The sequence below is a fragment of the Coccomyxa subellipsoidea genome, assembly GCF_000258705.1.
Source record: "Coccomyxa subellipsoidea C-169, whole genome shotgun sequence".
In the NCBI taxonomy this organism is placed as follows: domain Eukaryota; kingdom Viridiplantae; phylum Chlorophyta; class Trebouxiophyceae; family Coccomyxaceae; genus Coccomyxa; species Coccomyxa subellipsoidea.
Window position 1 is genome coordinate 746,426 of NW_005178032.1, and position 20,707 is coordinate 767,132.

The window sequence follows — 20,707 nt, forward strand, 5'->3', positions numbered from 1 at the left end:
ACGAGCTGCGGTCATACTCCACAACTCAGATGGTGTGAGATGCATGGCACAAGAGCAGGGCGCTTTCAGCTGCCCGGTAGCTGCGCGCTATCAGCTGCCCGGCAGCTGCGCGCTGTCAGCATCGGCTCCCCGGCAGCTGTACGTGTCAGCTGCCCGGCAGCTGCGCGAGCGGCTCCATCATCTTCCGGCCGCCGCCGACGGCCTCATGTGTTGCTGCAGCCAGCAGGTCTGGTGGCGGGTCCCCCTCTTCCATCTCACCGACGACAGCCGAGGATCCGCCAGACCGGAAAGCCTCTGGGAGCTTGAAGTGCGCAAACTCGGGATCTTCCGGCAGCCACCTGTAAGGCAGGATGCCATTATCTTCAGGGCCCGTGACGGCGCTCCGTTACAAGTGACATGCAGTGCCCAAAAGCGGAACCCCAACACTTGCACTGCCAATGGCAGGTGTTTTTGCTGTTGGCTTGACCCTCCCTCCTGGGCAAAACCCAGATAATGGAAGCACGTACGGTAAAGGCAGGAACAAATGCATCCGTTTTCGCTGGTGTTCTCTGTTGTGAAAATCTGCTGAATAAGCACTAAAATTTGGGGCAGGCCAGCGGGGTGGTGCGCACCTCCTGAAGATGTCTGTGTAGAAGTAGCCGAGGGAGGTCTCCAGGGGCATGTCCAGATGCATGCGCATAATCCTCATCGTGTCATCATTGTAGTAGGCCGAGTGCGCATCGCCGAAGCGCATCGTGTTGTACTCTGAGTGCGGGATGAACTTCTCCCGCCCCTTCACCCCCTTGTAACTCACCACCTGTAGGCAGCACTTACTAGGATTAAGCACCAATGAGTCGAGCGCGCATCTTCTGATGCTTCACAGTGTTTGAAATGGCGTGCACTCTCCCTGCTTGAGACTCTGCATGCCATTCGCCAAGCAGGTCGCACAGGAGGTACTGACCTTGCAGCTGTGAGTGAGGTCTTTGTGACAGGGAACTTGGGGTGTCATGCACAGGGGAGTAATGAAACACTTAAAGAATGAGTGCACCTCTATGGGAAAGCCCGGCTTGGTCTCCAGCTTGAATTGCTCCTGGAAGTCAGTGAGCCAGCTGTTGGTGTTCTCTATCAGGTCCTCGTGCCTCACGCAGACGCTCTGCTTGCGAGTCTGCACAGCAACACAGCACTCTGCCTCACTCCAGTCTTGCCCCTTGCATGCAACCTAGACTTGCCACACAGCAATACATACTTGCACATCTATCACAAGGTCACCATTGTGACACCATCTCTGCCCTTCTGACGTCTTGAGAGCAGCCTGCGTGGCGGAATTTCAAGGACAGCATCCCCCGATGTTCTCAAAGACCCCTCCAAGCTGTCAAGTGCTTCTGGTTCCTGGTGGATCTCCAGCTGATGATGCATTATGTGTCACATGCTTACTGACCTGGCAGATTTCCAGTGCCCTGGAAGCCTTCCAGGAGCGCAGCTCCAGAATGTTGGCTGCATAGAGGCCGCCGATGTTTTCATAGATCATGGGCATCCTGCTGTGATTTGTGTCATACTTCGGGCAGAATGGCTTTGCATGCAGCAGATTAGGCCGCCCTGCAATTATGAAGGTCAACACTTTGCTAGGCCACACTCACCAGACAAACACATGTGACTGATGAGAAATTGCTGGACAAGCCTAGCTGCTACTTAATCTCAGATTCAGTAGTGTCAATAATTCCACTGATCAGAAGAGCAGCATGACTTTATGTGTCACAGCATGGCAGGAGTCTCCATACCAAGCAGGTGTTCAAGCATAGGCATTAGCTGCTTGAATTCAGGAGGGGAGAATGGGTGGTGATTCACCTGCCAGCTTGCCGGGGGACCAACCCCGGAGAAGAAACTCTCCAAATGATGATGTGTTACAGTGATTGGCAGCATGCCACGGATGCCGGTGCATTGATGCAGCCCAATCAAATGCGTTCCTGCACCACATTTGAGGAAAGTGAGTACAGCTGCTCAGTGGTCTTGAGGCCTAGAAGGGTATCAAGGTACCAATGACTAAATAAACAGCTTAAGAGGTGGAGAAGACAGAGAGCCCTCTGCACCTGAACACTGCCACCACGAGGACATTTGCAGGAAGGAAGGAGAATTCATTGGGAACGCTCATGCCCAAATCATGCTTGTGGGGGCATTCTGACGGGTCATACTCCAAGTGGAAATTAGCCTGCAAGCAGCAGTCAAGATATTCCCACATGTGCTATTTGAGATATGGCAACAAGCATCATCCCTGGAGGCAGACTTGCTACATGCATTGCACAGCCCCCTTGTGCCAACTCAATCAAGTATTTGTGTTCAACATAAACTGCACTGATGGTACACAGCAGGCCCCAACGTGCTGTTGTATGTGTCTGAAGTAGCTCTTGCATGGTAGGATGCAATGCTTTAGATGATGGAGGCAAGTTCCAAGCAGCTCACCTCTATAAGGCTGGACACCCAGTTGCTGCCAGAATTCCTCTCTGAATACATGCAGAACTTCCTGACGGGCGGCCGGACGCTGTTCAGCACTGGATGCTCATCCCCAGAGAGTGCCTGGACAACAAAACACATCTGGTCACTCACCCTTCCCATCTCTCAATTGTTGTTGTTGGGCAGCTGCACCTCACATGCACTAAGTCGTAGTGTCTTAAACGACAATGGGTGACATTTGGTGGGGGCATGGGGTGAGCTTGGAAGACAAGTGCTGTGTTGACAAGGTCCTGCATGGCAGATCTGGATCACAAAGGGAGCGCTCAAGGTCTCACATCAACCATCTGAGTGATGCGTGCCAGGTCATCTGCCATGTCATCAGTGACTTGCAGCTCGTGCACATCAGGGCTGCGCCACGCGTGCTGGTTTGGATCAGCTTCCTGCAGGGCCCTGGGAGTGATTCGCCCCACGATCCGCGACTGACTCATCCAGGGTGCCACTGCCAACCCAGCTTGTGGCTGCGTCCAGCTGGTCTGTGGCTTGGGCGCTACTGAAAACATAGCAAACGGTGTCTTTGTGACTGGATCTGTCTGTCTGCAGATCACTCTGCTACTTTCAGTGCTGTTGGCAGCATGGTTCGTTTTGAGAGGCCTCCACATTATGCACCATACTAGAGGAATGTGGTACTGTGCTGCTGGAAGAAGTCATGGCACTACCTTCCCTGAAGTCGTCTACGGTGCAGAACAGCGCCGCAGTGGTGAGCAGAAGCACTACGACGCAAGAAACGGCGATTGCCCGGATGAAAGGCTGCCAGTCTCTGGTCAGCCTCCTGTTGGGGTTTGGTGGCCTCGTCATGATCGCTTGGCTGGGCACTCTGCTCCGCAGAGCCCCTCGCCTCTCCTCCATAACCTACTGAAATTCGGTCATGCCTGCAAGAATCCAGACGCACTTGGCATCTCGTACAGAGGAGGTCGTGCACTGAAAAGCTCTGGTATATATTACGATGGTGTGCTTTCAAAGAAGGTGCCTTCACGAGAACAACCAATTGCAAGGCCAAGTATTGACGGTATGGAAGAGAATAAGACTGCAGGGTATCGATTGCCGTTATGGGTGCTGGCTGGGGGACATAAGTCTGCAAGGAACGGTTTGTCATGCATGGGCATCTTACCTGTTTCGTGTCACTCCTAGGAGTGGTGAAGTCTGCTAAAACTTCGATGTTGACATCAAGATTGCGAATTTCATGTACCCAAAGTCACTGTCACATGGATGCCGAAGCAAATGCACCGTACATTGAAACATTGATGTCAACATGCAAATTTGAAGGGTATCGATATCAATTGAGGGTTCCGGATGCTGCCTGGGTAAAGGGCCATGGCAGAATGGAGTAGTCCTCTTGATTTTGATTGCTTACAGCTTCCACAACCTTGTTCAAGATCAAATGCGTAGTTCACTCATTTGTCAGTGCACACGCCAGCAAGCGGCAATTATGAGTAGTGGAACTTCTAGCCTAGTCTGAGACCTTCATCATGCCATCAGTGACGACTCATTGGCATTCGGTGCAAGATGGCCAGTTAACAGCAAACAACTGCTGCATTCAAACAGTCTGCACTGATCCAATGCCAGGCTACTCAGGCCATCTGCTTCAGGCCAGCTTGCCTATCCTCAGGGCTGCAACAAGAAAGTGCTGCACAGGGCAGGCAGTTCAAACTGTCGCATAGGCTAGCTGAAGACCACATGTCCAACTGCGCAACCTGTGCTCATACCATGCACTGCAGGAGTCTACCAGACCAGCATCCCTGTCATACTTTGCTGACGTAGGCCAATTGGCTTGCAAGCTGGTTGCTAAGGGAGAGCAGAGAAACACCAAACCAGATGGACAAAAAAATACTGAGCTAGAGCACACAGACAAAATCTCTCAAAGTCAAATTGCTCTGCCAGACAACTGCAACTTGGGGCCCAGATGCCAAGGAGCAACATAGAGACCGGCTTGTCTGCGCCAAGAAAGACATCTCAGCCTCTTATTGATTAAGAGTAAGTGCATGACCCGGTTCCCTCAGGCTAATTCTAAAATTAAGCAACTACGAACATCTGGGCCCGATCCCTTCTCAACCGCTCCCTGTGCCCAACGCGCCACGCTCTTCAACAAGCTGCACCGCTGATGTGCCCTGATTTGGGCGGTAAAGAATCCGGCATAATTCTGGCGTCAGGTGTGTCAAGGTATCTGTGATGCTGTCAGGTCCAGCCTGCTGTCTCTGCAACAGCTCCGCTGAAGACTATGAGGAGCGCCACCATCAATATGACTGCCAGTAGCACAGGGAGCATGCGGCTGTCATAGGGACCGTCCATCTTTGCTCTGCGGGCAAGCAGCAGGGCAATGATCAGCTTGCATGCCTGCCGGCTCCGGCTACAGTACACAAATATAGGCGCGATGGCGCGCATTTACAGGACTTCCGGATTGTCTGAAAGGCAACGTGCACATTGATCTTTGCTCCGGCTTGCAGCCAATAACGACACTGTGTTGAAGAGTGAAAAGGAGGTCAGGGGGCCTCACTGGAGCATCTCTCCTCTCTTGTTGAAGCTCCATGCGGCATAACAAGCCATGAAGATAGAGAGCACCATGAGCACGAGTGAAATGCTCCTCACAAAAATCGCATGCCCCTCATAGTCCGACCCCCAGTTCTTGTGTGCATGAGCAGACACACCTGTACTTGGCAAATGGGCAAACTCGGCACCATTCAGGTGGTCCATTCATACACTGCAGATAGGCTTGATGAAACAAACTTCCAATCGATCGGGTCACTTACCGAGCAGTGCTGCTGATATGCTCCCTATAGTGACAGACATGTTCATCCAATGAAGGAAGGTACGCTCATTGGCTGCAGGACAAAGCAAAATTCAGATGCTGATCTTGAGATCGTGAAAAGTGGTGCAGAGCCTGTGCATGAGAACCAGGACAAGTGGCAAGGATATCTGGCTTGCTGGGATGTGTACTAGATCGATACTTTCAGGTTGTATTGTGCGACATGTACTTTCGCACTAACCCTATAAGTCACACCTAGCTCTCAGGTGACTGACTTGTCCAAGATTAACAAATGAATGAGCTCACCGAAAAACGCCTTGGCCTCTGTTCTCCTCATAACTGGAGCAGACATGCTGAATATGGCCGTTCTAGACGGCTTGCCTTCAGAATTGTGGAAGTTGCCTAGTGATCCGGTGCGTTTTCAGTCTTTCTCAGCAGGGACCGACCGCGATATGAGCTATGGAGTTTGACCTTGTGCCAGATCGAGTCTTTATGATCTACAATAGCTTTGCTAGCAGAGATGAGCCATCACGCAGGGCTGGACTCCTGAGATGAATGGAATCTTTTTTTGAATATGCTCTTTTTTATTGAAACCCTGCAGCAGCTGGAGATGTGGATTGGACTCTTTTGGGCAGAGGCGGCATCGCTGAGGTCACACAAGACACCTAAGAGACTAAATTCCAGCATTGCAGCATCGTAGCGCACCAGATCGGCGCTTTTTCAAATTGAGAGGCAGTGCACGAACTTGGTCAGGTGCGATCGGCTCCTTTGCAGGGGTTCAGCGCGCAAAGGGCACTCAAGGGGCAAATTACATGACTCAGAAGAATCTTGTGATTACTCAATCGCAGCTCACTGCATGAATCTGCCTAAGTCTCGTTGGCAGGATTAGGGTTATCAGATCGAATGCCTGAGAAGAACAGCCTTTGTTCATATTGAGGCTGATCTCAACCATTTTTTCGCAATAAGCTTTGATCTGGTTTTCCAATGTCGTCCAGGTAGCAGATTCGCTGTTGAAAAGCTTTGGAAGCTGCAGCCATGGTGCGTTTTGGCGAGTACCTGGACCAGAAGCAGAGGAGCGAATGGAGACCGCACTATCTGGATTACAAGTGCGTAACAGCACATTCTCACTGCGTCAGCCATGTTGGACACTTGTCCAATTGCCCTATGACCTACTCCACTGTGTCACTCTATGCCAGGATGGATCATCACCTCACCAGTTACATCTAAAGAAATCACACGTGCATGTTGCACATGCAGGGGCCTCAAGGACCTCATCAAAGAGGCCCAGCAGGAGATGGAGCAGCAGGGCACTGTGGCCTTCTCACCCCGCACTACCAGTCTGACTGTCACACGCCCTCGTGGTCAGAAGCCTGCAGACGAGCGCTTCTTTGAGAAGCTTGAAAATCAGGCGCGCACTCCTTTGGCTCTTCCGACTTCAAGTCTTAACATGCTGCTGACGTGACAGTGATTATATTCAAATGATCTTGGAGGCGCTTATGATGGGAAGGAATCGTTGCATGTTCTTCACGTAGGACCCGTCACAAAAGCCATTGGCACGTGCATGGAATAACGCATGTGGCGGCCCAGCTGACATGTGCTTGTGGATGTGTCACAGGTGACAAAGATCAACAAATTCACCCAGGCCCAGGTGTCCTCTCTGAAGAAGCGCCTAAAGGCCCTGCGCGACCAAGTGCGCGACGCCAAGGATTCCCAGAACTCGTCTCTCACGCAGGTTTGAGCTTTCCCATGCCCTGGCTGCACAGCGTTTACCATGTTAGTCTCTCGTTCTCGCCTTCGAGGTTGCCCTACTTCTGTCTTCTCCATAGTAATTTACAGAGAAAATTCTTCATGTAGGAGGCCAAGGAGATTGGTGATGAGTTCCTGGCGCTGGAGAAGTATGTGAACCTCAACTACCTGGTGCGCGCCACCTGGCAATTCTTCGACATAATTCTCACAGAATCCCCTTGACAAACGACTGGTGCGGTGACAGTGTCTTGAACAAGTGCCACATTGGGTGACGATGCCCGTTGGCTGTATCATCTGCGCTGAGCAGTGGCGTTGCTTGCGCACTATCAAATTGCTATGTGCCCTAGCCCCTACATCATCATTGACTATCGATCACTGCCCCTGGCAATCACATTGCCATGTGCCCTGCACCCAAAATCGCCATTGAATGCCACTGACTGTTGCCATGTGCCCGGATCACTTCACCATCACTGCCTATCACCTAATGCCTATGATTTATGTGTTGCTTTGAGCCATAAAAAAGGTAATGCTGGCTCAGGGCTTCCACAAAATCCTGAAGAAGCATGACAAGGTGCTACCGCACGCGCCCTGCCAGCAGTTCTATGTGGCCCACCTCCACCACCAGCCCTGGGTGCAGGTGCGCGAGCCCCCTCAGCCCACGCTCTACCCTCTTGAGATTTGCTTAGAGTCTGACCATTTATCACTTGATCCCATCCTCTCACCGCAGCCTGCATGTCATTTGGCAGCCAATTGCATACACTGCCACCCTGGAACCAGACGGCATATTTATGTGGAGGGTTCATACACGGCCAGCAGAATGAAAAATGAAACATTTGTTCCACTGGCATGGCCTGGAGCCCACGTGAGAGCTACTTTGGGCAAATGACAAGAGTCCTGAGGCTCCTCTCTTGTGCTGCAGGGCAACTACTCGGACCTGCTGGTGCAGCTGAGCAATATCTACAGCCAGCTGCGTGGGGACGTCAGCGGCGTCAAGAACGAGGACAGCTCGCAGGCAGGGTTCTCCTTTATTGGCCTTTAAAAGATCACTGTGGCTTCAAGTCAACTGGGGGCAGTATAGTGGCCACTTGGCGACCTTGGGATGTCCGCTTGGAAGCCACATACTGCCCTCTTTGAGCTGGATAGTCCCCCAAAGCACCATATCTTGTCTTTGACCACTTTTGTGGCTTGATACAATTGGGTCCTAGATAGCTTTGAAGCCACATTGGCTTTGACTCAAACCTTCCAAATCCCTTCCACTATTTCCTCATAATTACATCCTGAAAATAAATTGAATTCCTAATATCATTGAATCACTGCCTGCAGGGCTTTGTGCGCTCCACAACTAAGTACTGGGTGCGCATGACTGATGTGTCCGCTGTGAAGCACCACATCCTGCAGCACCTTCCAGTTTTCCAGTACAACGAGGGCTCGGTGCGCGCCCCTTCCTCCCATCGCTTTTCATCCCCCTTCTGAATGAGGTTGCATGATAGCCCATTGCAGTGGGCTCACCCCTCTGCTGCCTCTGATCACTCCTTTCAGCCAGCATGCCCTGAAAAAATACCAAGCATCACTACGTCCCTCATCCTGCTGCCATCAAGCTTGATGACTGCTGCCACAAGCCAAATATTCTCAGGGCAACAGATGTGCTAAATCACACTCCTTCAACACGGCACTTTGTGTCCCACGTCAAATTTCCCGGCGTTTTGGTGGATCTACACTCGCGGAGCTTAAGTCAGGCAAATTGATGTTGAATGATTGTGCGAGTGTTGGGTGCTGGTTGTGCAGGAGGACCAGAGCGACTCGCAGCTGATCAACAGCGTGTACCTGGACAACAGCAGCATGGAGCTCTACCACGGACGCCTCGATAAGCGCCCCAACGCCATTGCCATCCGCATCAGGTGCAGCCCCCAACAAAACTTTGCACACATCCATTTTCGATCCTGCGTAAGCGCTCCATGCTGTACTGTGCTGCGTGGAATGGTGGCTGTATGCATGATTGTAACAAGGTTGGTCAGTACAGTGCCTTTATGAAAGCACACTCCGGATGTCCATAACAAGATGTCTGGAAATCTGTGTCAAAATGACTAGTGAATAGGCACAACGGTGTGTACGTGTGGATTGTGTGATTATCTTTCTTGTCTGCATCATTACTAAGTATACATCGCCTGCCCCTTCCTACATGCATTTGAGGGTGCATATGTGGGCGCAGGTGGTACGGCGACGGCGACCCGACGACGTGTTTCGTTGAGCGCAAGACGCACCGGGAGAGCTGGAAGGGCGAGGAAAGCGTGAAGGAGCGCTTCACTCTGCCGGAGGAGAAGATGGTGCCCTTCCTGGAGGGCGAGTACACCCTCGACAAGGCCGTGCGCGACCTGCAGGCCAAGGTACGCAGGGCTTACTGTTGCCAGTCTTGCATGCACTCTCTCTACCCCATCTGCTGATGATCCTGTAGGCCAGTGAGAGAAAATGACCTTAAAGGTGCTGTCCTTACTGTGCGTGCATTAGGACTGTGCTTGCTCAAAGTAGACTGTTGTCAAGTGGTAGGCAAACGCACAGATGCCTGCCTCAGAGTCAGGCGTGTCTCGTATTTACACAGGATCAAGGAGCAAATTGTTGGAAACCTGCACGTAGCTTCCAAGTCGGCAGCGGCTGAAGGGTGCATGCATGCATGCGCGCAGGGCAAGTCAGAGGGCGAGATCGCAAAGTTCAGCAAGCTGTTTGGCGAGATCCAACAGCAGATCGACACGAAACAGCTGCGGCCAATGATCCGCACGCAGTACCTGCGCACGGCCTTCCAGATCCCCTTTGACTCCACCGTGCGCATCTCCCTCGACACCAACCTCACCATGATCAAGGAGAACCCCGACGACGGCCCCACCTGCACCGTCGCCGGCAGGTCTGTCCTGTTTTTATCCCTTGCATTTAAAATGTTGAATCGGTTCTGCTGCTTGAGCTCCGCAGACCATCTGTGGCTTCAGGCATCGTGTGCACTAACTCCGCAAGATCCTCTCGCATGCGCATGCTCCATTGATAGGCATTGCAAGGAGCTTTCTGGGAGAGTTTGCTCACCATGTTGGGAAAGATGCAATCGATCTGTGGGACCTTGTTTTTGCAATGCCGACAGTCACCACCTGCTAAAAATGCTTGCCCTGTCTTGCCATGCCCTTGTGCTGCTGGCTGGAAGGAGCCTCCTGCTTTCTGTGCTGATTGTGGACCTGCAGGCCTACAACAAGGTCTTCCTTGCCTCACAGCACCTCCCCATCACCGTCTGTTCTCTGCTGGAGCATCATTGCCTGATCTGGCTGCAGCACCTGATTGGGCTGAACAACTGATGCGCGCAGGTGGTACCGTGACCCGACGCTGCCGGTGCCGCGGACGGAGGTGACGCGTTTCCCCCACGGCGTGCTGGAGGTGAAGCTGAGCCTGCCCGAGGGCCAGACCGCGCCCGAGTGGGTCCAGGACCTCCTCGACTCCGGCTACCTCACCGAGGCGCGCCCTTGTTTGTGTTTTATTCTGTGGTGTGCAGCCCTCAACTGCAAGCAGGCATGAATTGTGAGAGATTTCAGTATGCCTGAAGCATGCAAGACTGCCTTAAACGAGAGAACAAAATGAGTGAAACTCCTGCAAGACAATCTGCAGGCAGCTTTGCATTTGTGCGGTGGAGCCTACAGTGTTGTGTGGCGCTAATTGAGTGGGGGCCGACTGCATGACTTCTGCATGCGTACTTGCTCGGAATCCCAAATACAGGCTAAACAAGCTCTCAACAAGACTGCATGCTTCAATGCGCATGGCAGAGCACGCAGACAGGTGTCCCAGCTCTGAAGTGGGGTTCTGTGCGTGTATTTGAGCAGGTGCACAAGTTCAGCAAGTTCATCCACGGCACGGCGACGCTGCTGCCAGAGCTGGTGCAGGCGGTGCCCTACTGGGTGGACGACGAATCCGTCCGCCCCTCCATGCTCCAGTCCGCACCGCAGCCCGCCCAGTCTGTGTGAGTGTCCCCTCCGCCCTTTGATAGTTTCATGATACAGACACAATGCCTCAGTGGGTCATGCTGTGAAGGGATTCATCCTCTCTGCAATGCGACAACTTGGTTGCACAACGAGCATCAGCGGGTCATGCTGTGAAGGGAAGCATCTGGCTGCGGTGCAAGCATCCCCTCAACACTGGGCACATGGACTCTTCCTGCAGTGTATTGTGCTTGCCAACCGTCATGAGTGTATTCGGGGTGATCAATTGAGCGCTTGTGCGCTTCCTACATGGCGCAATTCAAGGGGCTCTGCGAGAGGCAAACGTGATTCAGGAGCAGTCTGCAGAAAGGCAGCGTGACGGTGTTATGGCAAACGATTGAGGGTTGCGTTTGTGCCGGCAGGCCGGGAGCGTCGGCGCCGGCGGCTGCCGCGGGGGTGCCGCCGAAGCCGCGGCGGCGCACGGGGAACGAGGTGGACGAGCTGCAGCACCCGCTGCTGGGCGACCAGCCCACGCTCCAACTCCTGCCACCGCGCGACGCCGTCGGTGCGCGCACGTGCCTCATTTGCTTTAATTTAGATGAAGTCGCATGCCTCCATGCACGCTGTGTCTTTGATGGGGAGGCTTCTGCTCTTCTGCTCTCTGATCTGTACTATGTTATGCTTCTGTATATGCAGCACTGGTCAAGATTTCTGGGAGCTGGGGTACGTGGTTTTGAAGGGCTTCGACATGGCCTTGAGGGCCAGTCTTCAGGATTCTTGTCCATGGAATCTACCCTGCATGTAGCAGAGGCCATTGTCCTCTAAAGAGAACTTGTGGTGCGCGCAGGCTTTGGGCGAAAGAAGGAGAAGAAGGGATTCTTCGACTGGTACTTCAACAGCCGCAAGGCCAAGGAGCCTCCGGTCATGGCGCGAACAACGCCGATGCGCATCGAGCCGAAGACCTTCTTCGCCAACGAGCGCACCTTCCTCTCCTGGCTCCACATGGCCGTCACCATCGGCTCCATCGCCGCCGCCCTGCTCGGCTTTGTCGGCGTCGCAGACTCCTCCAAGCACAAGGCCCAGGTCAGTCGCGTCTCACCTGGCGGCCCCTGCACCTGTGTCTAAGGATTATGATTATTATCATTCTTAAAGCACCACGCTTATCCTGCCAGAAGGCAAGGTGCGTATGCAGACAAGCTGCAGTGAAAAACCCTTCCCCTTGTTGGACTCGCCAGATCCAAGCAAGACCCAATCGACCGTGGGCATGGTGTTCTGTATGCAATACCGCCCCCCCGCCAGCCGGGGACGGTGTCTGAGTATATAGTTACTGAATGTTAGAGTGCAGCATACTGCTGGTATTCGTGATCATGATGGACTGGTGGGTGTGATGGTGATGCACGGAAGCAGCATGCTCAAAATAGTGTGTAAAAGATTCTTAATTTAGGCAGTAATGTCTTGCATTGCTACCGTGCAGGCGACGGACTACCTTGTGGAAACCATAGCGTTGATACTGCTGCCGGTGGCCGTGCTGATGTGCGCCTACGCGCTCACTGTCTTCATCTGGCGCGCGCGAGCCATCTCCAAGAAGCAGGTGCGCGCAGCCTGCCTTGCCCACATGCCCACATCATTGGTTATCACCACTGCAGTACTGAGACAGTGTCAGTGGCAATTAGTGGCGATGCGCTTTGTGCTGTCAGTGCTGCCAACCCTCTGCATGGCCGCTTCCTTGTGCGTGGGTGGCTGCCTAAGAGAACAAGTGGCCCAACATAAACATAGTTGTCCACGCTGTATGGACCTGTCCTGCCAAGTGAAGCTGCAGGACGCCGGATGAGCTCCCCAGGAGCTCGCATGCACACCCACCAGTGTGATTGACTCCTGTGACGGATTCCGCAAGAACTTTGTGCATTGCAACAGCATGACTGATGTCAAGCATGCAACCTTTGCGTGCACCCCCTAGCATGACTAATCTCAGATGCATTCGTCATGCTGCGCAGGTGGGCCACATAGACGACCGCTTTGGTCCGCTGGGCCTGGCAGGGGTGGTGGTTTTGGCGCTGTCGGCCATCCTCATAATCTCCATTGTGGACTTTGTGCAGCAGATGCAGAGCAAGACGGGCCCCCCGCCGGCGCCCCCCGCTCCCACCGATCCCCTCCCCGACCCCACCTCCCTGCGCTCAGACCCCTTCGGCCTCCAGCGCGCCTTGTGAGGTCGGAAGTATGTACCACGGTGAAATAGATATCATCCTTGGTGCAGCCTTGGCTCCTTCGGCCGCCATCCTGCTCTCTGACTGCGCAGCTCTGGCATGCAAACCATCTTCCTGCAATGTCTCAAATGCCTTGCAGGAATAATAGGACAGTGCCGGTTCGGTGGGGCTGTTTTCCTCATCCGGCTCACCAGTTTACCAGCGTAGGTCTGGGCGGAATATAAGCACAAACCTTGCGCTGGGGAGGTCTGTTGAATGAGCGGGGAATGATGAAGAGGTTGAAAGGTGGAGAATGACCTGAGTCTAGCCGAGCTGTTTGCTTGAGTCAGCGACAGGATGATGCTTGAGCTACAGGGGCTGTGGTATTGCAGCGGCATCTGAGGGCAGAGGCAAAGCCTTGTGGGAAGTTTGTGGTCAATCGACTGAGGGCAATGGAGCAGCAAAGACCAACCTAGATGCAGAACTTGGTTTGACATGCTTTCGACCCGCATTTTTGGTCGCACTGCTTTTTGGCTGCACTGCACCTAAGCAACCAGCCATTAGCTCAAGACTGCAAGACAGTGACAAACTAATTTTTTGCTTACTCCCTTGGGTTTCCCAGGCTCTTCCTGGGTGAAACATCCCCCAGGGACGTTCCCTGAGGGAACTGCATTGAGGGAAAATATTGCAATGTCGTGGTTGATAATTTTTCTCATTGACTCCTCTCCGGGGTCCTGCTGTTCAGGTTTGGTTTTAGGAAACTGTGCATGTCTGTCAACCGTGTAGCATAGCAACCAGCTTTGTTTGCGGCTAACAGAGCAACGAGTTGTTTCATGCAAATTCTCTTAAACTCATGAGTCTTTGCAGGTACTGTCATGCTGTAGCACCCCTCAGAGAGCTCTAGTTGAAGGCACTTGCATTTGTTGTCGAGGTGAAGGCTGTGGTGTCTGTCTAGGCAGCAAAGATGAAATCCATGTGATTGCACTCTGCCTAGTTCCTCTGTTGTTTCTGCGTTCCAATGCGCACTTGTAGATCAAGATCTAGAGTTGGCTGGTGATTCACAATCAAGAGAAATATTCGTAGAATGTGTAAAATCCTAATTTATTGGAAGAATCCACGTTGATTTGCTTGTGTTGAAGGGAAACTGCTCCGTGAAGGTGCCTCAATGGCAATCTGTCCTATTTATATTGGCCAGTCCCACACATGGCATTCACTACGTGTCAATGTGTCCCGTACCATGTATTTATTGAAGTATTTTCGCTTGCATGTGTGCACATACCTACATACATATCAAATTCCAGGGCACCCGAGTAATCAAAATCCACTACTTTAGTGGATGTAAACGCTACTAATGTGGTGGATTATTGGCAATCAGGGGCCATGCCACCTGGTAACACATTCCATAGCATGCCATTTTGGTAATAAAAATTAGGCCTTTCGTCAGTAAGCATGGAGAATGATCAGTGATGTGTTTCTGTACCGAGCATGTCACTTATTATTGCTAGGATCCCGTGTTACAAGTGTGGCAGTGACAAGGAGAAGCTTCATCCGAACTGCGCAAGTTCAGAACGCTTGACTCGCTGTGTAGGTTGTGATTATATTATCAGATTCTATTCAGAAGGTCTGACAAAGGACGAATACGGCCACGACGCTGTTGCCGACTGGGTCTTCAAACAAGAGGCAAGGGTGCCATTGCAACGTTGCAATGCCGTGGACTCAGGGGTCAGATATTTCCATCAGAGCTGCCTTGGCCGAGATGAACCTTCAGCATTGTCCAGAGCTAATGGCTACTATTCTATTCGCGGGAAGATTGAGAGCGAAAAGTATCCAGAGCTCAGAAATATTACCCACAAATGCTGTGAGGACTGCGTCATTGCAGCCCAAACCAGGGGCAAGGATCTCAATGAGGATAAGTTGAATTTTATCATGCATCAAGGAGTGATTGGTAGGTCTCAATAAGCACTCCATCTTTGAAGGTTGGGAACACCTATGTTTTGAATCTCCCCATGACCTTGACACAGAGTAACTAACTCTGACTTTTGCGTTGCGTTCAGAGGCAGAGACCGGCGACTTGGAGAGGAAGAGAGCCGATAGGCGATCAAGCAAGATTCGAGGCATCATTGGTGGTCAGCAGGCTCGCCTCGAAGACAATGGGACGACTTCGACCGCCATCTTTGCAACGAGACACCTCAATCAGAAAGTCAGCTTCAGCAAGAGCGCCAGCAGATTGCTGGCAGCAGTGCCCAACCTGAACAGGACAGTGATGGCAGCCTCGTATCTCCAGGCCAGTGGACTTCAGGCAGGCCAGACAGCCCAAGGACAGGCGCAGAGGGGCGCCACAGCTGCAGCAGGCGGCATGCAGGGTCCCGCAGCCCCAGAGGCAGAAGCTGCAGGACCTTCGCAAGCGCCACAGCCAGGGATCAGCCGCAGGCAGCTCAGCGCTCAGGGAGCCGAGCAGGACATCGTCCAACGGTGGCTTGCGTTCAGCCTCAAGGCCTCATCCACCGTTGCAGAGCTGAAGCGGTTCCTGCTTGACAGAGGCCAGCGGCCAGTGATCTTCACCAGAAGCGCGCTGCTCGCCAGGGTGGAAGGGCTGCTTAGATTTGAGCATCCAGAAGGTAGCTATCCATGATGGCTGTAACGATCAGCGCCTACACATCTTATGCCTGGCAAATTAATAACATGTCCTCACCATTTCCTCTGGACATCTTATGCGCTGGCAGCTAATGGATGCTGTCATGCAGGTGGACTGGAGCCGAGTGCGGCGGCGGTTGAAGAGATCACAGCCGCTGTTGAGGCCGCAGCCCAACCGGCACGGCAAAGACCAGCAAGGCAGAAGGTGGGCATCTTGTTGAGGATCCTTATGTTTGCATGTGCTTTGTGAACGCCTCTCATCTGTCAAGCTGCTGGTGCAGTGAAAGCGAGTTTGGCTGAACACACTGATTGTAAGTTATTGTTGTTACAGGCGCCGAAGAAGTCACAGCTTCAGATGGAAGCGGCCAAGTCCATTGTTAACAAGGGTGAGTGGGCGCTCTCAGCTGGAAGCTCTGATCACCTGGTGACTGTTGCACACCCGAGAAGGCTTTAACTTCTGCAGATTTGATGGAAGGGAATGATAGCCAGTCAATTGAGGCGCTCACATGTTTGCAGGAGTGAGCAGCGGCCTGCCCGTGGTCAAACTCAAGCAGATTGACGAGTTGCTCTGGACCTTCGACAAGTGCCACTACCTGCCGCAGTTGGGGGAGAGCACTCCCTCGATTGGTGTCGCTCTCTGGGCCGTCACAAGCACGCTGCACCGCGACGGGGAGTTCCCAGCACGCAACTTGTCCCAGTTGGGTCGTGCTGCCAAGGCTCCTGTTGGTTTGGTGCGCGCTGTGCAGCCAGGCAGCGATGGCACCCAGCTGCATATGGAGATATGGTTCCTCGAGGCGCGCGTGCAGACAGATAGCCAGGGGGAGCCCGAGGCAGCGGTGGCAGGGGAAGGCGGTGGGGCACGCGCAGATGTGGAGGGACGGGGTGCAGGAGAGGCAGCCACCGGTGGGGGCGTGCAGGAAGGGCATGGGCGGGGTCGGGGCAGGAAGCGTGGCCGCCGCGGCACAGGCGGGGCGCGTGGCAGCAATCGGCCCAGAAGGGGCAGCCGAGGCAGGCTCAGGCGCCCAACCGCCAGAGCCGCAGAGTTTTGGGGTCCCCCCACTGAGGGCGACGAAGACGAGGTTGGGAACCTCTTCTCTGAGTCAGATGCGGATGACCAGCCAGCGCAGCAGCACAGTGACCCAGCAGAGCCAGAAGGGCAGGCAGAGGGTGTCCTGCCTGAGGCCAGCGAAGTGCCGCCGCAGCCCACAGCTTGTGCGAGCCAGTCGCCGTTGCACGGCTGCTTGCTGGCAGATGAGTCGCCGCAGCCTGTGCCAGTCCCCAACGTGCGGCTGAGCATGCAGGGGCATGCCGCATCGCCGGCCAAAATGGCTGTGCTGGTGATCGACTACCGGCACATTGCAGCGGCCCTCTGTCATCCAAAACGGCTGAAGGTGGCTCTCGGAGGCGCTGCCGGGAGCTCGCCCATGAACGTCGAAGAGGCTGCAACTGGTGTGGCGCTGGCAATGTTGCTGGCTGAGGAGCAGAATGCGGCGCGCGCCGGAGAAGGTGAGGAGCCATCATGGCTCTCTTTGTCCTGGCTTATATGATTCCACTCACAGTGAGTTTCTAAGTTATAATGCCATGCGAATCATACCCCGAAGGTTTATCGACAGGTAATTGTCAGCAATAAGCTGACGACAGGCATGTGTTGTCTAGGTGGGAGTGCTACGGCAGCGGAGCAGTCGCAGTCAGCCTTGGAGCAGTCACCGCTGTCTGGCGCCATGGTCTTCTTTGATCCTGCTCTGGAGCTCGCTGCCGATGAGGAGCCAGCTTCCTCCTACCGCTCTGCAGATGGCCCAGCAGGCATGTACAAAATCCTGCTCTGTCATTCCTGTGAACTTGTCAACTGACTGCTCTCATACGCTGGTGTAGTTGATTTGTTCATGTCTTGTCTCTCAATGCTGAAGTGTCTGCTTGCCCCTTTGCCTGAGCCATGCCTGTCTTTCACGCACCCTGCTCCACATGCTGTGCTTGCCCCTTTGCCTGAGTCATGCCTGTCACTCACGCACCCTGCTACATATGATGTGGTAGAGTGCCGCACCTAAGGGTCATCTGGGTAATACTAACAACAGGAATAAATTTGAGCTTGACATCCTAGCAAGACACTAGGGAAGATATTGCTTGAATGCGGTAATAATCGCGGATTGTAAGCAGCTGTGTGTTGGTGCGCGCAGGTCGACCGTCCCTGGAAGTTTCCTCCCCTGGGATCAACATGGAAGCTGCAATGGGTGTCATCGCAGGGCTGGCATGTCAGCTGAACCCCTCGCCGCAAGCCAGAGGCCATTCGAGCGCGCACAGTGACGTGCAGATTCTGCCAGATGACACAGTCTATGTCCTAACAGATGACAGGAGGATAGTGGGGACGGCAGAGGTGGTGCATATTGGGCCTGGCACACGGTTCCACGGTGCTGAGCTTGAGGGGTTTGGTGTTATTTGCGGGCTCACCATCACAGACGCAACTGGGGCTGGACACCAGAAGGCATGGTTGAGCGACACAGATGAAGTCAGAGCAGGCAGAACACCCTTGGAAGCAATTGGGGGCAATCAGATGGTGGCAGTTCCCGAGAGGTGCCTTCGCTTTCTGAGGCGCCCACCGGCGGCTGGAGAGTGACTTGCAATGTGATCTTTGCACTTTCAAGCTAAGTCAGTTTCAAGCTTAGTCAGAATTGGCGTGTGAGCATGACGCAAATGTAGCATCAATTTTTTTTATGTCCTAAATTTGATATTGCAATGAGGACTGTAGTAGGTTGTGACCAAGTCTGCCTCACTACAAGGCGTTGCACATCCATGCGCTCTACGCAACTAATATTAGTCACTCACTTGTCCCTCTCTGCACATGTGCGCAACAATCATGACGGTAACCAGATATCATGCATGTAACAATCTGTAAGGTAATTCTGCTCCCGGTTGCCTCACATGCTCAACCTTCGAATCTGAAGTGGCCAGTGGGATGGAGCACTTCTGCTTGAAGACAGAGCACTGCTGCTGACCGCCACAAGGTAGTGGCGGTGGAGGGCAAGAAAATAAATCCCCTGAGCCTATCTTATAATATTATTAACCCCATCTGTCATTGAGCAGCCTGGCTCGTTCTTGCTGTTTCTCTACGATGTCGGTGTCGAAATCCACTCACATAGAATGTTGAACGTGGAAGAATTGCTACAAGATTCTTCTCAGCATCATCGCACTTCTTGGTCGCTGCATAAAGACACACGGCATGTCACATCAGATGGCGCAAAGGTGATGCCCTTATCTTGCCGGCACCCACGCTATGGTACACGCACGCGATGTGTATCAATCAAATGTGCCACAAGCGACAGAATTGGGGTGTCAATTTGCTGCACAGCGTGGGTGCCCCTCCTTGATGGGCACATCTCTTTACATCGAGCAGCCATCTGAGATCGCCAGGGTTGAGGACGTGCTGTCCGTGCAGCACGCACTCAGCGTCAATATTTAGACTCTTTCAATATTGATTATTGATGGTATTCTTGTGAAAGAGTCTCTTGACCGGCCCTGTAGGTATCGCACGCTATGAAGAGGCTTTTGCAGTCCAGGGTTGGGGCAGCACACCTCTGAACATAGGACCTGCCACCTTTGTAATCTTGCTCAAACGAAACCCTGAAATGCCTTCTCGAAGAGTGTGGTTTTCGAAATTCCTTCAAGCACCACGGCTGTGTGTGCAGGAAACCTAGTAATCTTCAACCACTGAACTTCCTTGAAGGCGGGAGCCATGCATGCACACACCGCCCTCATTCACTGGGCACTGGTCATGTACAGGTGAGATCTCAGGAAAGCAAGAGTATGATCCAAGTGTAGAAGTGCTGTAGAAATCGGGTTGAAGCCGCGGGCCAAAGCCTTGGAGCCTTAAGCATCATGCTGATGATCATAATGATGCCATCGGGTCAGTACTAGTATAAATGGCGTAAGGCTACCCATTAAGAGATTCCAGTGGGACCACCGTCGAACATTATAACCTGAGAGAAATTTCTTTAAAGCATCAAGCATCTCGAGATGTGCTCATGAGCAACGCATGTCTTGTGCTGCAGGTGCAACCCATGCCATGCCCGTGGCCAGTGGGCACGTACACATGTGCATCAACGTTTCAGGCAATTGCAAGTTGCCACAATGGCTACCCAACACCGGTGTTGGTAGCAAGTGAATAGTGGGTACCCACTAGTTATTTGCCACACCATTGCCCTCAGTGTACTCTTAAAAAGCAATCACTCAATTATAACTAGAAGGCGCCTCTACAGTGTAATATTGTTGTCAATAGATCAGATTGATATTATTGTTGCATTCATTTATTTTATATTTAATTATATTGAACAAGCTCGGCTCGCAAGGCTTCAAGCCTTGTTGCTCCAATTGGTCAAATATATGCATTATTCTTTTTTATCTGATAATTCTTGCAAAGCAGAATTAAAGCCACTGCAAATATTAAGGCTTGAAACTCGAATTCACAATGTGGAGATAAAGTCCATGCAATGGGTGACTCGTTAAACATTAATTGAAGCTGAAGGGCTAATTGGCTTCTGATAAATATTTTAATATCATGGTCATTTATTTGGATGGTCCAAACAAGCTGTCGACATGAGAATGATCACTCACAGGCTTGCATGGACACTAAAGTCCCCCCAGGTTTTGGTAGAAAGTGAAGCCAATGACGGTACTGCAACATGCTCAGCCTATAGGTAGCTAACCAGATATTTACTATAATTACACCTTGAGGATCTGGTCCAGAGTCACATGCATGCCATATGGGCGCATGTTGCCGACTGTTGACATGACCTCTCCAAGAGTCATCAAAAAATCACATTATGACAGACATATCTTCTTAGAACCAATACAAATCTTTTGAAGACTGAAGGTCTTTATTGTCATTAATGGTGGGCAGTGGGTCATGGCCTTCCTCTAACTAAGGAAGCTTCACAACCTGGCAGGCAATCTTTCTAAGTAGCAATTCTTGTCAAGGT

At 52.6% G+C, this 20,707-nt stretch overlaps 4 protein-coding genes across 4 annotated transcripts; 2 read left to right on the top strand and 2 right to left on the bottom strand.

Annotated features, from left to right (window-relative positions):
- Positions 1-145: 145 nt before the first annotated feature.
- COCSUDRAFT_42889 (hypothetical protein) lies at positions 146-2,589 on the bottom strand (the record flags this gene model as incomplete). Its single annotated transcript, XM_005646342.1, has 8 exons — positions 146-338; positions 612-796; positions 1,028-1,144; positions 1,418-1,575; positions 1,825-1,943; positions 2,067-2,185; positions 2,437-2,550; positions 2,581-2,589. The coding sequence occupies 8 exons, from the start codon at positions 2,587-2,589 to the stop codon at positions 146-148; spliced, it is 1,014 nt and encodes a 337-aa protein (XP_005646399.1).
- A 2,070-nt stretch (positions 2,590-4,659) lies between these two features.
- COCSUDRAFT_16944 (hypothetical protein) lies at positions 4,660-5,564 on the bottom strand (the record flags this gene model as incomplete). The annotated part of the gene is made up of 4 exons (XM_005646343.1): positions 4,660-4,780; positions 4,979-5,129; positions 5,232-5,303; positions 5,534-5,564. 4 exons carry the CDS (start codon positions 5,562-5,564, stop codon positions 4,660-4,662), a joined length of 375 nt encoding a protein of 124 aa, XP_005646400.1.
- A 698-nt stretch (positions 5,565-6,262) lies between these two features.
- On the top strand, positions 6,263-14,211 carry COCSUDRAFT_47964 (hypothetical protein; the record flags this gene model as incomplete). The annotated part of the gene is made up of 16 exons (XM_005646344.1): positions 6,263-6,333; positions 6,485-6,539; positions 6,843-6,917; positions 7,082-7,144; positions 7,512-7,610; positions 7,893-7,952; positions 8,297-8,404; positions 8,759-8,871; positions 9,183-9,357; positions 9,652-9,869; positions 10,315-10,472; positions 10,781-10,934; positions 11,343-11,485; positions 11,768-12,003; positions 12,395-12,511; positions 12,915-14,211. 16 exons carry the CDS (start codon positions 6,263-6,265, stop codon positions 13,125-13,127), a joined length of 2,058 nt encoding a protein of 685 aa, XP_005646401.1. The 3' UTR covers positions 13,128-14,211.
- A 1,155-nt stretch (positions 14,212-15,366) lies between these two features.
- COCSUDRAFT_47965 (hypothetical protein) lies at positions 15,367-20,296 on the top strand (the record flags this gene model as incomplete). The annotated part of the gene is made up of 8 exons (XM_005646345.1): positions 15,367-15,721; positions 15,848-15,942; positions 16,069-16,123; positions 16,254-17,243; positions 17,394-17,540; positions 17,912-18,974; positions 19,418-19,511; positions 19,781-20,296. The coding sequence occupies 6 exons, from the start codon at positions 15,367-15,369 to the stop codon at positions 18,346-18,348; spliced, it is 2,079 nt and encodes a 692-aa protein (XP_005646402.1). The 3' UTR covers positions 18,349-18,974; positions 19,418-19,511; positions 19,781-20,296.
- Between the last annotated feature and the right edge of the window lie 411 nt (positions 20,297-20,707).